Source organism: Ornithodoros turicata, chromosome 8, assembly GCF_037126465.1.
Source record: "Ornithodoros turicata isolate Travis chromosome 8, ASM3712646v1, whole genome shotgun sequence".
NCBI classification, from domain to species: domain Eukaryota; kingdom Metazoa; phylum Arthropoda; class Arachnida; order Ixodida; family Argasidae; genus Ornithodoros; species Ornithodoros turicata.
This window is the reverse complement of record NC_088208.1, coordinates 19,386,345-19,402,849: the sequence shown is the minus strand read 5'-3', so window position 1 is coordinate 19,402,849 and position 16,505 is coordinate 19,386,345. Positions and strand designations below refer to the sequence as shown.

General features: G+C 46.0%; 1 protein-coding gene across 1 annotated transcript in view; it reads left to right on the top strand.

Moving 5' to 3' along the window:
* LOC135366609 (integrin alpha-4-like) overlaps positions 1-16,505 on the top strand; it is a 43,839-nt gene continuing 27,334 nt past the window's right edge. Inside the window, exons 1-5 of the mRNA XM_064599390.1 lie at positions 1-654; positions 13,280-13,416; positions 14,248-14,354; positions 14,431-14,551; positions 15,715-15,785. Coding sequence (XP_064455460.1) covers positions 491-654; positions 13,280-13,416; positions 14,248-14,354; positions 14,431-14,551; positions 15,715-15,785 — 600 coding nt within the window. The 5' untranslated portion in view covers positions 1-490. The remainder of the gene's footprint in view (positions 655-13,279; positions 13,417-14,247; positions 14,355-14,430; positions 14,552-15,714; positions 15,786-16,505) is intronic.

Sequence of the window (16,505 nt, the reverse complement as noted above, 5' to 3'; positions counted from 1 at the left end):
CAGTTGCCCTAGTTGCGGTGGCCCGTCCGCGTAAACACTTTTCCTCCCAGCAGTTCCCGCTTGGGAAACCTGTTATCGCGGATCACACAGCACAGTACGCGAAAAGAAAGTGGGGGAATACCTGCCCTTATGACGCAGAATGTCACCGGCAGACTAATATTCGACGGCCGAACGGTCGAGGCTCTTTCTGAGGAAGACCGTTACTCATTCAGACGATCGTCTGCAGCGTGGCGTTTCATTCAGACCGTATGCGTGCGCACGTGTTGCAGGTAGTCGTCTGCTAGCAGTGACGTTTCCGTTTCATCGAACTTGTCAACCGGGCGGTTCCTACGGGGACAGGAAGGTGTTATTCGACGGAAATGTGGTACGTTTAACGGAAGGCGGATTTTGTGATATTATTTTGGGGTCGCTCCGTCAAGAATGCGTGCAGTGTGATGTGCTTCTTTCCAGTTGCCTGTTGTGTCGTGCCGCGGACACAAGTGTAGCAAACATGTGTGGTCTGTGCAGTGTTGTCCTTCTCTGTGTTTTTCTTTACTGCAACGACGTGTCGTGGGGTTACAATGTGGACACTGACTTTCCGATCGTCGTGAACGGGGTTCCCGGCAGCGATTTTGGCTTCACGGTAGCTTTTCATCGTGACAGGACAGGCAAAAGGTGAGTGTGCCATGTGTGAGGGGTCAGCAGAAAAGTGCGGACCGATTACTGACGCAGCATATGTGTTAGTGGTATACTTGTAGATATGTGATTTAATTTTGACTTGGCTTAACCGGTTGATTTGACTTCTTTATGAGTGTTTCATATTTCTGCTTGTCGTAGTGCTGCTGTCTAGGGGTTATCTTGTTCAGAAAGAAGTAATCAGGAAGGAAGATGTAATTTTGCGGCTGCCTTACGCTTATCTTGTACTGCTCAGTTGCTCGCAAATTCAGTGGAAAGGAGGATTTCCAAGATCCACGACATAATCATCATCTTTCGAGGTGCCTACCGCTGTTTTGTGTGAGGGATGGATATATCTGACCATCTGATGTGATGTACCACACATAATCTGAAAGCAATATTTACACAGTAACCATACAAACGAATTTAAATTAAAATTGTACACGGATTTTGAGCTAACAGCCCAATTTGCTCACCAACGCTGAAAGTAACTAGAAATTGTGTAACTATATTCGCATATAAAGTTAACGTGCTCAGTAGACAAAACTGTCATACCTGTTTTACATATAATAGACGAGTATCGGGGTTGTAAAAATAGGTACTTTATTGGTATATTAGCAACATATCGATATTTTCGAGAAAATAACGATCGGATATCGACGCTAACGTGACAATATCAGTATTCTATCGTCCTTGGTATGACATAAGGTTGCGGGTGCCACGCGACAACCTATCCAACAGATAGAAAAAAATATTGATACATACGTCCATAAGATATCGAGAACGTCGATTTAAAAAAAAATATATCGATATCGTTCTATCCGCAGTGAGCACACCGGAGACGTTACTAAAGCATTCACGGCTACTATGGGCTGTTGCAGTATTTTCTCGATGGAGCCCAACGCGGTGTCTGATCGACTTTCTCTTGCACAACATGATTCCGATCTCGATTCAGTCTGGAGACTCTTGTATTTTTTCTACATTATATTTTTATTCTTAGCATGTACAGTTCAGGTGGTAAGATGCTCGATTAGCTGTTCCAAGGTAGCGGTTTCAAAAGACAGTCTCGGGACACAGATGTCAGAATGCATATCAAGCGGGTTGTGACGTCACTTATCAGCATCTAACAATGACAGAGCCTGAAAAAGCAAAGTATTAGAAACGTACCTTAATGACATATGCGCGGACGGATGAATTTTTAACATTATGGCCTGCGGTTCTTGTAGACCGTGAGTTGTTCACGCGGACGTTACGCGGTTGTGGTGCACTCTAAGAGAAAAAGGACTAAAATTGGGAGTAATTGCAGCTTCTATAGTCCCCTAGATTGCAATTACTCTCTCGTGAATGTGTGCTCTTGGTCAATTTGATGGCATATAACGCTGTATAACTCAGTCAACTTGGAAATTTTCCACCCACAAAGAGTAAAACAACGCTTCTTTCTTTGCAAATGTGCCCTATCTATATGTCGCAAGATTTTATATCACTCGATTTATCACGGTCGACGTTTGATTCAGAGTATTTTTCATGCATGCACACGAATAATGTAGTGCCTGAGACCCTTAGAACAGAGCGTGAAATGCAGTCTCCGCTCTGACATTCATTTATTCCCGAAGGGGACTATATGTTTTGTGGCAATGCATTTAGTCCCCAAAAGGAGTAAGATTGCTCTCTATCTCTCTTTCTTTTTTCTTAGAGTGTGGCAGTTCTGAAAAAACTCGCCATCCAGATGATTGACGACTGTCATATCACTACAACTGCAACGTACAGCTCGCACGAGAGTCGACTTGAACGCCATTCCCGCCTGCGTACCCTATAGTGGTGCTCAGTAGAAATAACGGCGGAGGGTGCTTTGGTCATCTATATACAATTAGAGGGGGTGACCGTCGTTACGAAGACGCTGCTTCCTGATAGGCACTGTGACAGACCGGCTCTCTCCCCGCTTCGTAGACTGGAAGCCGCGTTCAAGTTAACTTTGACGAGAGCCGTACTATAAGCCCAACTCTCAAATCAAAGATTACTAACGTGATGTGAGCTACTTCGCGGGAATCAGGCTTATCGTATTTTAGCAATCGTTATCGTGAACACGTTCCGTGATCCTTTGAAGTGTGCTGACATTATACATTACGGATCATTGGTTTGACCTTCTCTTGCGTTAACGCGTTGTTTCGTGAAATTGCACTTTCCGCAGTCCGCTGTTGACAGACCTTGTTTAGCCGCAGTGTTTTACCAACGAGAAGCAGACCGCTCTTTTAGTCACTCTCCGGTTCTGTGACTACGCCTTGCGCGTGATTCACGATGATTTTGAGTCTGTTATTCATGAGATGCATGTCCTTGTGTCATGCATCGGCAGTCGCGCTATTGTTCGGCGCTGACACATCGGAACACCGGAATCATTACGCCTTCATCTGATACATTCTATTGTGTAACGTTCAAATTAATTTAATGTCTCTATTTCCTTTAGTGTACAAGTTACGGTGGCAGGAAGGCCCAGTAAGAAACTAGAACTGCACGGGCACTAAGCCGCCAATTTTTTTTTAAACGTGCCGTTGGGCAAAGAAATTAAAGATGCAGTCATCTGATAGCGAAATAAAAGGAACGGAATTCATACGTTCAGTCTTTCGTGATTTATGAGCGAAAGAAACCGCAATGTGTCCGCTCTCTCCTTCTCAAGAAGCGCGACAACGCGGAGAGGCCTCGGATTGGTCTGTTCAAACGATCTCCTGCGATGATTGGATAAGTTGTTTTGGGAGAACCAACGAGAGCCCGTTCCGCATTGTCGGCTTTTTTGAGAAGAGAGAAAGCGTAAATTGCGTTTTTTTATCGTTCATAAATCACGACCGACGTTCCTTTTATTTTCATGTCAAGGTAACGGCATATTTCATTCCGCAAAGAGAATATTTTGCACTTTAGTCCCCCTTTAAGACGCTAAAATCGTTTCTAAATAACACTCTAAAAGGAGAACAAAATAGGCGTTCGGAAGCAACCGCCATACAAAATGATGTTGTTTGCCTTTCTAGTTTTTCTTAATGGGGAACGTACACCTTTTTATGACAATTTAGGGTATACGTTGGTTGTCGCGTACGCCTGCCAAAAAGGCGTACGCCCTGCCCTCCCCTCAAATCACAACTGATAAGTGCACCATTCGGAGCATTCTGATTGACGCAGAACATGTTGTGCAGTGAAGATTTATTTTTGTTGTATTTGTTTTCGTAGCGTAGTACAAGCAGTGTTAATGTAAAATAAGTTGAAACGAGGCACACTAAAAACGAAACTTCACCGCATCGCACTGTGCCAACAGATGCGTCGAGTGGCAGACTCATCGCTATAACGATGAGTCTTATTTGGGACGAGAGTGGTGCACACGCCCTTTTGTTACAATTAACACGAGCGCATCATAAGTGCGAAAAATATATATGCCTCCCATTTTCAACGAATCAGGAGAATGAACTATAACATTGAGAACGGTGTTGTTCTAGAACGTGTTGCACTGTTTTGTTTTATATATAAAAATACAAAAATAATAATTCGTAGTACATATACACGTATTACATAAATGCCATCAGAACCCGGCTGTTCTTAGAACGTATACGTATATATTACAATACAGTATAATGCAATCGATAAATATGACGATGCAAACTAGTATATAATGTATATAAACTCAAACATTCACAGTATATAATGTATAAGTAACGCATATCTGGTAGGGAAAAAAAAATACCGTCTGTAGATAAGCATATTATGAACAACAAAATAAAATACGTACCTGTGACAGTGACGTACATACGACGTGCGAACAAGGATGGCCGTGTAAATGAAGAACCACTATACGGCCAATATGCCTTTTAATGTTGCTAGGATACACCTTTTAAACAATTTTAGATGACGGTGGTGTTTTTTATGTAGCCTAGTCAGTTCTGTGTGTCATAGTAGCTGTGCAAATGTACGTTTCTTTTCCGTACTTCGAGTTTGCCAATCAAAATGTTTTTACTTGTGACATTTTCTATTGGCCTTTTCGTATGTAACAACACAATACGAGAACTAAAAAGCAACGCCAAAGTCCTGTTAACTGTAACTACACCGAGGGAAGGTAAAACGGGTAGGAACACGTCATTACAATTAGCACGAACCAGACTTTCGCGCAGAGATTGCACTTCATCATATTAAAGAGTAGTCATACAACAGGACGTTTATATACGTCCTGGACTCGGTGGACTCAGTATTCGAAAAGTTCAAATATTAGCAAATCCTTACTCGGCTCATTTTCATTTAAAGTTTGGTTATAAATGTGCGCCCGAGGGAGTTATAGAAATTACAGAGCCTCTTTTTCTGCCTTTAACGTAAAGAACCAGTCAGAAAATTTTAGCGTTCTCACCTGCCGTCGGAGGTATCACTGATAACATGACAAGATAAAACCTTCAACACTAATATTAACTCAGATTTTGACACGTTGATACCTATTAACGGAATACTATTACCACATTGCAGAAAGGTGGCAAAAAAAAACAATACCGACATGCTTCTTGTTGTATAGGCACAACATTCGTGGGCGTCCTGGCTAAATATTCGTCGTAGCGTAGTGACATTTGTAGTCCAGATATGTTGCGTGGTTGTATATTCGTCGTATCTGTACATTCCTTTTAAAGTAGCGTAACTTTTATTTCACAACTTCACTGTTCCCACGGCTAGATGTCCCGGCCTCTATAGGTAACAGGATGTCGCCCTTCTGGACCCACCGGAACGCCTCTCCTCACAGCTGTCACCACACAGCAACATAGCCTCGTCACATCCTGACTCATAAAGCCGCCAACCGTACATAGAGCGGTAAACATTGTGTCAGAGAAAGGGGCATCAGTTCACCTTCCTCCTAATTCTCACATTTCACTCATCTCACTGCATCCTTTTTTCTCTCGCTTTCCCGCAGCTGAGCTGCGCAGTGATTCTCTTAAATTGGGGTCGTCGCGATAAGATCCATTTGGAGGAAGCTCTTCATAACTGCGAACGGAAGCGGGGGCATATGGGTACGCAGTGAGGGCATGGAATCTGTGAGCTCACCGCGTGGGTGGATACAGAGATCTCCATAAATGGCGACGAGTAATGGATTCAGGTGCCGTCATGTCTCGTATCGAGGTGTGAGGCAGCGCGAATGACATGCTGGTCGTTCTGAATCTTATTATGCAAGCGTGCGATGTACAAGGGTGGTGGGCTTAAGCGCGTGGATGTAATAAAAATAATTCACGATTTTTATTCACGTTTCTCGTCATATAATCGATAACAGTGAACGGGTGCAGGCTAGCTGGTTCATAATGACAGGGAGGAGACTCGAGACAGGAGAAAATTGACAGACAACAATTTCTTTGACATACCAACGAATTTTAATGGCACACCACGCTTTACCGTGTATTCACACGAGCGACATTTCCCCAGAAGCGGAAGATGCGAAAATCGTCATAGCTTTCTGCTGTCGCGTGAGCACTCAACCTCGTGTCTTCATGTACACTGCTGACCGTGGGGAATATCCTGCTACACAGCTACAAGGTATTCCGTAGCAGACGACAGGAAAACACGCTGACGGTATCGTCTGCTAAGTGCCGTCTGCTAAATGCGCAGTACGCCACTCCCTATATATTCCGCACCCTGTGAATGCCCAACATGACACGGGAAGGAACTTCGTCTCTGTGAGCAGTGTTTTCGCTTTTTCTTCCACTAGAATATTCCATCAGGATGTCGCTCGTGTGAACACACGGTTACATACACAAAAGCCTCCGGATTGGAGGAATGGGCACTAGGATGGCTTGCTGACGCAATCGCCACGTGTAGCTGTCTCCAATGGCTCCGTGCCCAAGCAACACAACATCTTGGCACAATATTGGATCGATATTGGCAATACTGGCCCAATATTGGTCAATCTTGGTCCAATATTTTGCCAAGGTGTTGTGCTGCTTGGGTATATAAGCAAGCTACGCCATAAGTCCCTATCTTCACACGGTACATCAGTCTGAGAGAAAATGGGTTCACAACCGTTACATTCACGCAAGTGCGGTACCAGTTCACTGGAAATTGTTATCTGTTAATTTTCCCCTGTTTTCGGGTCTCCTCGTTGTCATCATATAATGTCGTACTGCTCCGTCTCGTAGCAGGACGGCTCGTGGACGGGGATCGGCAGATGTGGCGAGAATAGCGCAATAACGAGGCCCCCGTAGCACGATGGCTGGGACGACCGAGACTGGGAGGGGACCTGGGTTCGAATCCCGCCACCGGCTGTGCTGTCTGAGGCCTTTCCTGTGTTTTTCGGCAGGCTTTCCAGACAGACGAATGTTCACGAACAGTTCTCCTAAAGTCGGCCCAGGACGGCGACACGGCGGGGGCGACTTCACCGGGAACTGTGCCGACATTTGTCTTAAAGCGCCCCGTCTGTGGAAGACCCGGGGAAAACACCCAGACAGAACAACCGGCCCCCTGGGATTCGAATCCAGGTCACCTTCCAGCATCGGCGTAGAATGACATCATCCTACCCACTGGGTCCCGGGAGCTGGATGGAAGGGACCATGCCTTTGTCATCATTCGCGTCATTTCAATGCAGAGTGTATTGCACAAACAGGAAGTGGAGAGAGACGAAGCATATATCAGCGTTTGATGCCTTCATTTAAATCCCTCTCTCCACTTCTCCTTCCGGAGCGGGTAGTGAGTGACATGAAGGCGGTATTGCCGAGACAAATCAATCAATCAAGAAATCATCAGTTACAGAACCACAGATATCATTCTGAACGACGGTCGGTTCACGGCGGTGTTATCTGGCGAAGCAACATGGTGGCTGTCCGGCTTTCTAGGAGGTTTCTGTTGGTATACAATTGTTTAAAATTCCTTTTCATGCTGACAATTGGCAGACCCATTATGCGAAGCAGATAAGACCTTCACTCTAAAAACAAATTGCGGTGAGGAGACCGGCTTGCCGTTGTCGGCCTCACTTATGTGGGCTGCATCGCGACTGTTGCCAGGATGAGGTGATATAGTATATGGTAACGGATGTATAGGAGTGATGACAGCCGAAAGTTAAGATGTAGGCGGGTCACCGCCAGAGTTGGAGAAGTCCGAGCAAAGAAACTTTTAGTCTCATTGTCTTTTGGGCGTGTCCAGACAACCGGAGAAAGCAGACGATACTGCGAGTTTTTGGCTGTCCTTCCGTGAAAGGGCCTCTGGGATATACAGGACATCATCCAGCATACAATTCCTGCAGTGTCCACGGTAGTTTCACGCGCCACAGCATATGCACAGATGGTGGTAGTGGTGAAATGTCTCGCCGTTGTCGGGCTCACAGAGAGGTGGGCAACGTCACGACTTACGCCCCTGGGGGAATGTGCGTAGAACTTCACCGCATAACACTCTCCCGGCCAATCAGCAGTTCTGTGTCCTGGCTTGTCGACGACTTTGCGTACATGTGAAGTCTTACAGAAAAGGCGGGCGCCACCAGTTTTCTTGTGTGTGATATATAATGAGTCACGTAATGAAGTTGTGTACCACAACGCTTCTGGTCTTCTGTTTTGCGAAACGAACGGCCTTGATCTATGCAATCTTTCTGGGCGGAGGTCCGGCTCCGCCGCGACACGTCCTCCGTGTGCGTAAAAAAAACGAACATGGCATCCGCGAGGGCACGCGACCGGATCGGAAACACAAGACGGAAACGCGTCATTTTTGGTATTCACGTAGTTCTTCACGTAACTGGAGTGGGATATCCGCGGCATGGAGGGTTTCGCGAATGCCGACTACTGTTTGAAGCAGTGATGGAATTAGGTCGGACGCATTTGTATTCTTCGAAGCTTGCGTACTTTGCGTGCAAATAAGTGTCATGACTTACTGCCGGTAAGATTCGCAAATAAATGAAATAAATATGAGAGGGTTCCAGGACATGCAAAGACACTGTATGGGATGGACACGCGTAATATGTAGGGACCCTTAAGCGCTTTATCCTGCTGCTCTGCTGCTACTCTATTATGGGATGGGACCAGTGGTGGCCATGGTCGTGCTGAATAAGGCTAGGTGCTGATGGGCTCGAATCCACCGGGTGTGCTGTCTGAGGTTTTCCCTGGGTTTTCCGAGGACTTTCCAAACGAATTTCGGCCCAGGACGCAGCCTAAAACCACCTGTCCCCTCTCCATCTGTCCACATCTGTACGCCGCTCATAGCCGCGGTTGCTTCGCGGCGCTAACGCAGAATTTAAGAAAAATATCAGATGGGTAGTCTGGATAACCATTTCTATCATCAAATTGGCACTCCCTGTACTTCACTCTATCCGGCTGCTAGCAGCTGTAGTTTTCCGGTCCACATTCTGAAAAGGGGTCTTCACCACAAAACAGCCTCAACGGCGACTATACTACGAGCCACGAAAGCGTTATCATTCACGACGTGAGGCGAAGCCTGCGCCCTTCAGTGACCATTTACACACTCCTGAAATAGAACTTCTAACGTAAAAGTAATTTTGACAAATCAGGAGACAAAATGACATCATTTGGAATTGCGGTTGGCTAGGAGCGTGCCATGTGGTGAGGCTCCGTTTTAACGAGGGGACAGCGTTAGAAATGTCCGTGGTACTAACCTTATGCGTGTAAAGTGCTGTGCGCGCCATTGAAGGGATTTTGTCGAACGTCCTGAAAGAGAAAAGCACGAACCCCTGGGAAAGACAACACTTTTTCTTCATCGAGTTGGTTGTAGGTAGCATGCATGGGGAAGAAAATTTTAAAATAAGATGCCGGAAGTTGTTCGTTGATTGATAGAACAAAAAAAGGAGTACTTGGGATGGAGATTGTTGTTTGAAATGCACCTGCGTGTCCTGAATTACATGAAAAGCAAATATTAGAGCATACATGCGTTACAAGTACAAAATAATAGCTTATTTAAATTTGTGAATTTAAAAAAAAACGAGAATGTCACATTGTGAGGCATATATTTGAAATCAAAACTCACGTCTGCACACGAAGGTCACCCTGTGATGTGATGCGATAAAGGGGGAAAAAAATGGGGATGTGAGTTTCGACGAAGTCGAACTGGCTACCCCAGTACACTTACACATAGAAAGTACAAGCAGATGATGAGATGATGATGAAAAAGAAAGAGATGATAACGAGAGAAGAACAGAGATGATAATGGAGTTCAACATGGCAGTTCAAAAGTTTCGAACAAAGTGAGAATAAAAAAAGTCGTATTCGCTGGGGGCACGCACAGCACACATCACACACTCAGTATGTCAAACTGTAATTCAGACTTCCTGTAACAGGAACGCCATGCGCAGTACAAAGATTAAACTATTCAATCTCTTCCGTATTACCTGGTTTTCCCAGTGCAACCGGAGCACTTCGCGGAACACTGGCGCCGGATATTTGCCGAACAAGTTGACAAGCTAGTCATGTTTGAAGCTTTTGCTTTTAATTGCATTTCTTAGTTCGTTTATTCTTCAAGTTTCTCACGCGTGTACGTGTACTTTGAAGCCGTAGATAAACAAGGATGTCAGCGTTTCGTCCCTGCAGTATTTCGCCATCGGGTAGCCCCATAAAAGGCAATGTCTCCGAGGGTGATTTTGGCCATTATACACTCTTAAAAATGATGGTGGTGGTGGTGATGGTGAAAGGGCTTGCCGTTGTCGGCCTCACGTATGTGGGCAACGTCACGACTGACGCCCAGGGGAAATGTGCGTCCTGGGCCGACTTCTAGGGGAACTGTGCCGACATATGTCTGAAAGCGTCTGAGGAAAACCCAGGAAAAACCCCAGACAGCACAGCCGGCACCGGGATTCGAACCCGGGTACCTCTTAAAAATGAACTTCACCGCATAGCACGCTCGTAGCCAACCATCATCTCGAATGATATCGTTATCTGCCCTGATTTGCTGAAAACGGGGGGCGTACGCCATTTTTGTGACAATTATGAACAGCATAGGTGTCACAAAAAAGGCGCACGCCTACTGGTTTGAGCAAATCAGGGCACATAGCGATATCATTAGAGTTGATGGTTGGCTAGGAGTGTGCTATGCGGTGAAGTTCATTTTTAAGAGCGTAGTGGAGAAATATCGTAATTTTGAACGTTGTCGAGAAATATTGGCCTTCGAACTTTTGAGTATATCGGGCTTTGAATATTGATGAACATCGATTGAGAAATCTGTACTTTATCGATGTACATATATCGATATTCGCGGGAACAATATCGATACTTTCCGAAGGCACCGATAAAATCGATCACAGAAAATGTCGTTCCATCCCTATATCAAATAGACACGCAGAAATGCCGGATTCGGGCATCTCAGCCAAGTTTTCCTATTATCTACGCAGTTTGATGTGCCGTTCGCGCCGCGCAGTTATTCCCTCACTTAGTAGTTCCAGAATGTGACCAAACAAACATAGGAATAACATAGTTTTTATTGCCAAAAAAAAAAAAAAGGTAACCCTCGTAATAAACGAGATCGAGAATTTGAAGTAAACATTTTTCGTGATGATAAAAAAAAGAGGAAAGCCGCTGAAAAAGTTAGCCAGCTGCAGGAATTCCTTGCAGTGACTTCCTTCTTTCATAATTAATTTCCTAGGCACTTGAGGCTTTGTATGTATTTGTCCTTTATATGTTTTCTAGCCTTAGAACATCAATTCCCATTGTGTAAATTTTGCGTTCTGTTCTCTTTATCTTTGTTACGTGTGTTGTTTGTGAATTCTTTAGGCTCAAGGGAATCCAGTCGTATGTGAAACGTGACATGGGAAAGCTTGCGCTTGTCGCATTATATAGTTCACAATACAACGGTACTGTCACTGGTGCGTCGAAGCAGACTCGAGGGCCTGCTACACTGCAGTAGCATAACGTCTCATACATAACACATTGCGCACTGCTGAGAATGGCCAAATAAGGCCACAACATCTGTTGCTGTCTCCCTTCAAGTCCGCGCTCTAATGTTCGCCGGGGAGGGGGACAAAGTAGTGAGGGCCTGCTCTTCGTTTTTAGTGTGAGGCAATACTGTTTTTGAACCGTGATATGGGCAAACATAGCGCTTGTCCCGTCCTACAGATGGCAACAGCTACCAACGCAGCTTGGGGGAGAGAGGAATGAAAGGGCATCACTCGACGGTATCACACCGTGTGTGTGTGGGGGGGGGGGGAGGAGTTGGAGAAAGGGACAGAATGGAGGGTATCATGTGATACCGCTCTGATGTCGCTCACTGCCCACTCGAACAAAGAAACGGAAAGATGGACTGAAGCGTATCTTGTGCAATATCACTTGCAATCAGCAATATCATTCACCATTTGCTCGGAAAAGCGAAGTGTAGAGAGGGACTGAAGCAAGCGCATCACGTCATACCGCTCTGATGTCACACCCTACCCTCGCCGAAAAGAGAAATGACGAGAAGGACCGAAGCGAGCATGTCATGTGACACCACCCTCATGTCACTTGCTACCTGCTCCGAAGGGAGAAGTGGAGCTACACTCTTAAAAATGAACTTCACTGCATAGCACGCTCCTAGCCAACCGTCATCTCGAATGATATCGTTATCTGACCTGATTTGTTGAAAGCGGGGGGCGTACGCCTTTTCTGTGACACTTATGCTGTTCATAATTGTCACAGAAAAGGCGTACGCCTCCCGTTTTCAACAAATCGGGGCAGATAACGATATCATTCGAGATTATGGTTGGCTAGGAACGTGCTATGAGGTGAAGTTCATTTTTAAGAGTGTAGTACACCGCCGCTGATACATATGCTTCGTCTCTCTCGGTGTTCTCATTCTTTGTCTCGCTTCCTGTTTGTGGAATACACACTTCATTGAAATCACAAGAAAGATGACAAAGGCATAGTTCCTCCCAACCGCTCCTGCGGCCATCATCGTACCTACACTCTTAAAAATGAACTTCACCACATAGCACGCTCCTAGCCAACCATCATCCCGAATGACAACGTTCTCGCCCTAGATTTGTTGAAACACGGGAGGAGCCTATTTTGTGATCATTATGCACGGCACGGAATAGGCTCCGCCTCCCGTTTTCAACACATCAGGGGCGAGAACGATGTCATTCGGGGTGATGGTTGACTATAGGAGCGTTATATGTGGTGAAGTTCATTTCTTACGATGATGGCATTCCACGCTGAGACTGGGAGGTGACCTGGGTTCGAATCTGGGCGCAGGCTGTGCTGTCTGGGCTGTGCTGTGTGCGTTTCCCCTGGGTCTTCCTCAGTCGCTTGAAGACAAACGTCAGCAGTTTCCTGTGAAGTCGGCCCAGGACGTACTATCCCCCGCGATAGTCATTGCCGGCTACGGCAAGCAGTTCCATCGCCGTCACCACCACCACAGGCATGATTTCCTTGAGCTTGAAGAAGCACAAATATAGACTCGGAAGACGGGGGACGGAAACGTCTTCCTGTGCTTGCTCGAACTAGAATGAAATGACGCATGTCTCACGTGGTGTGTATATCACGTGTTTCGCCACGATACCACGTTTCACGTGTATTTACTACCACCTTAACCAACCTTGCCTTCCAACTTCTTCACCCAAAAAACATTCTCATGTCTGGCTAAGAACACCTGTGAACCTAAAACATACTTTCCTTCGCATATGGTCACATGTCACTGACCACTGATAAAGTGTGCACTTTTCCTGCAGCCACGCCTTGGTGGGAGCCATCCGTGCGAACTCCTCCCTGCAGCAATGGAGGAGTATCTATCAACCGGGGGCTGTCTTCCGATGTCCCCTGCTTGAAAATGGTCGCCAGTGCAGTGAAGTGGTCGTCGAACGTGGTGGTAAAGTATTCCTTATGTCGTTGACCCACAATCCTAATATCACTATCCCGCTTTGGCGAAACAGGGTGGGCGATTAACACCAAGTTCACGGAATGGTCGTTTCGTGGTAACGCGCCCCAGCGCTCGGAAATTGCTAATCTGGCGCCCGCATTGGATCACGTGAACGTTGCCACCTGAACATGAGTGCTGGCGGCATCGCGGTCGCTCGACTTCGGCGTTCGCCGTCTGCTAACCCACGTGAACTTCGGCGTGCGGGCCAATGCGGGCCCTCGTCGCTGTCGCAGTGCACATATGACGACATCGAATATAGTTGGGCAACCCGCTGCCCGGTTGTATCGAGGCCGGGCGGAAAAAAGTGGTATAGCTGGCAAATTCCTGGCGCTCGGAAACAACAACAACAACATAGATGAATGGATGATGATGATGATGTGGGCCACACGAACATACGAGATTGCTGCACTCTGACCAAGCGAACATGACTGCTGGGGATCGGGCAAAAAAAAAGTTTGCCACAAAATGACCACCCGAATTTGCCGTACATCTATCGGAACCGATTAGACTAAGTTATAGCTTCCGTAAAATTCTCTTCTCATTCCTCGTAATTGATGAACTCGTACAACGACTGCAAGACTTAACCCTAACGCGCGAGGTGCTTCTGCGCAGATCACAAGCTTGCCTGTTACGGTTTAGTTTGATGACCACTGTGCGTGCGTGACCTTTGCCATGGATTGTGCACCCGTGCATGCAAAGACAGTTTCTCTCTTTGACCACTGATTTCGCGCGACCGCTAACGCAAACCTTTCACTCCAACCTAATCCTTTTCCACTTTAGGAAACCGTGATACACCGAGTATCGACGAGGCGTTGAGGTACTACGACCTGAAAGACAACATGACCTTAGGCATGACTCTCGAATCAACGCCAGGAGGCAGGACTGTGGTGTGTGTTGCTTGGATGTGCTCACGGTTGTTCGGTTACGTTGATGGGTAGTCTGATGCTTTGATCCGTCGTTTAGGTGTGCGGCCCATTGTGGAAGAACCAAAAGTGGCAAGGCGTTCATCTCGCCAACGGAGTGTGCTACGTCCTTGATCGGGATTTGAAACCACTGAAGAAGCTTCTGCCACTCGTTAAAAGAAGTAAGGACGATATTGCTCACACATGACTTTGAAACCTCTGTATTTTTTGCTCTTTTTCTTTTCCCTCCAACATTGATTTCCACGTCTTTTGTGCTATCATTATTATTGTTTATAACACCACTACTAATAACTACTACTAATGATAATTAATTCTTCTTCTTCTTCTGATTATTACTATTAGTAGTAGTAGGTTTAAGATTTACGGGCTAGCATGTCCTCAACGCGGGAAAGGTTCCCAAAGCCCTCGTAGCACAACCTGTGACTTTCTTTTTCTCCTGCACTCTTAAAACACAAGTGGCAGTGGTGACGAGACAGGCCTCTTCAGACAGAACTGTACCGCATAAAGCGCACTCCTAGTCGGCCATCATCCTGAATGACATCGCCCTCTCTCCTGATTTGTTGAAAACAGGGGACGAACGCCTTTTTGTGATATATATATATACGCATACAGTTACGTTAATTGCCATAAAGAGGCATTCGCCCCAAGCGTTCCGCAACTCAGGGGTGATAACGGTATCATTCTCTACAATGGTTGGCCTTCCTCGAGTTATGTGTTGAAGTACTGTCGGCACAGTTTCCTGTGAAGTCGGCCCAAGATGCTCTATGCGCCTCCGAGTAACATTGCCCAATACCAGAAGGCACATCGCTCGTGAACAGAGGAGCTGGAGTCCAGGAGGAATCTGTTTCAGGAGTGTGTGTTCTGCCCTGGAGCGTACCCTCTGAAAATGGAACTTCACCACATGCATTCTACAAACCGATTTTGGGGGTGGTGTGGTGAGAGAGTTCCTCATTGTCGGCCTCACGGTGGTGGGCAACGTCAGTACTAACGCTCTAGGAGAAATGTTTGTCCTGGGCGGACTTCTAAGGGAACTGTGCCAACATATGTCTGACAGTGGCTCTGGAAAATCAATAAAAACCCCAGACAGCACATCCGGCACCAGGATGTGCTGTTTATCTTCAACAAATCAGGAAACAGAATGACATCCTGCCTTGCATAATGATATTGTTCTGTATTGCGGTTTGTTGTGAACGTTTATTGTGTTGGTAAAGTTCTGTGGTGTGTGTTTGCTGACGTGTAGATGCGACGTAGTGTTACTGTTAAAGACCATGATTGATTTTTCCTTACTTTTATTCCTTCTGATACGTATTTGATGTTATTTCAGCGCTACAGGTTGTTTCTTACGACTACTACTACTACGCAGCGGAGAGTGGCTTCTCCGCGACCTTCACACAGGTAGGTGCTAAGCAGTGCTGCAAGGTTATAGAGCAAGTTACGTTTCAGTGGTTACTAAAGTGCAAAAACCTTCTCGTGGAATGCAAGATGTCGGTACCTTGAGACCAATACAAGAGGAACGGGATTCATAGGTTGCGTCGTTCGTGTTTCATGAGCGAAAGAAACCGCAATTTATGCTTTCCCTCAACCTCTCAAGAACGCGACAATGCAGGGCGGAGTGCATTCATTGGTCTCCGCAAACGATTTGTTCAATCATAGCGGCAGATCGTTTGAGGGGACCAATCCGACGCCTATCCGCGTTGTTGCGAGAATATGGTCCAGCACATACTACTAGCTTCTCCCCTGATTTGAAGCCCAACCAATGAGGTCACGGCCTTCGAAAAGAGGGAAAGGAAGAAGCTCGAGGGATGCGTAGTCCCTTGTCCTACTTCACTGTTAAAATAGAACTTCACCACATAGCACGCTGAGAGCCAACCATCATTCCGAATGATATCATTCTGTGTACTGATTTGTTGAAAATGAGAGTAGGCGCCTATCTCGAACACATTATGCATGTCCCAGATAGGCTCCTCCCCCTGTTTTGAACGAATCATTATACAGAATGGTATCATTCGGAATGCTGGTTGGCTAGGAGTGTGCTATGTGGTGGAGTTTCTATTTTAAGTGTTAGACAGCTCACGCATCTCTACACTGTTAGAAATGAACTTCACCACATAGCAC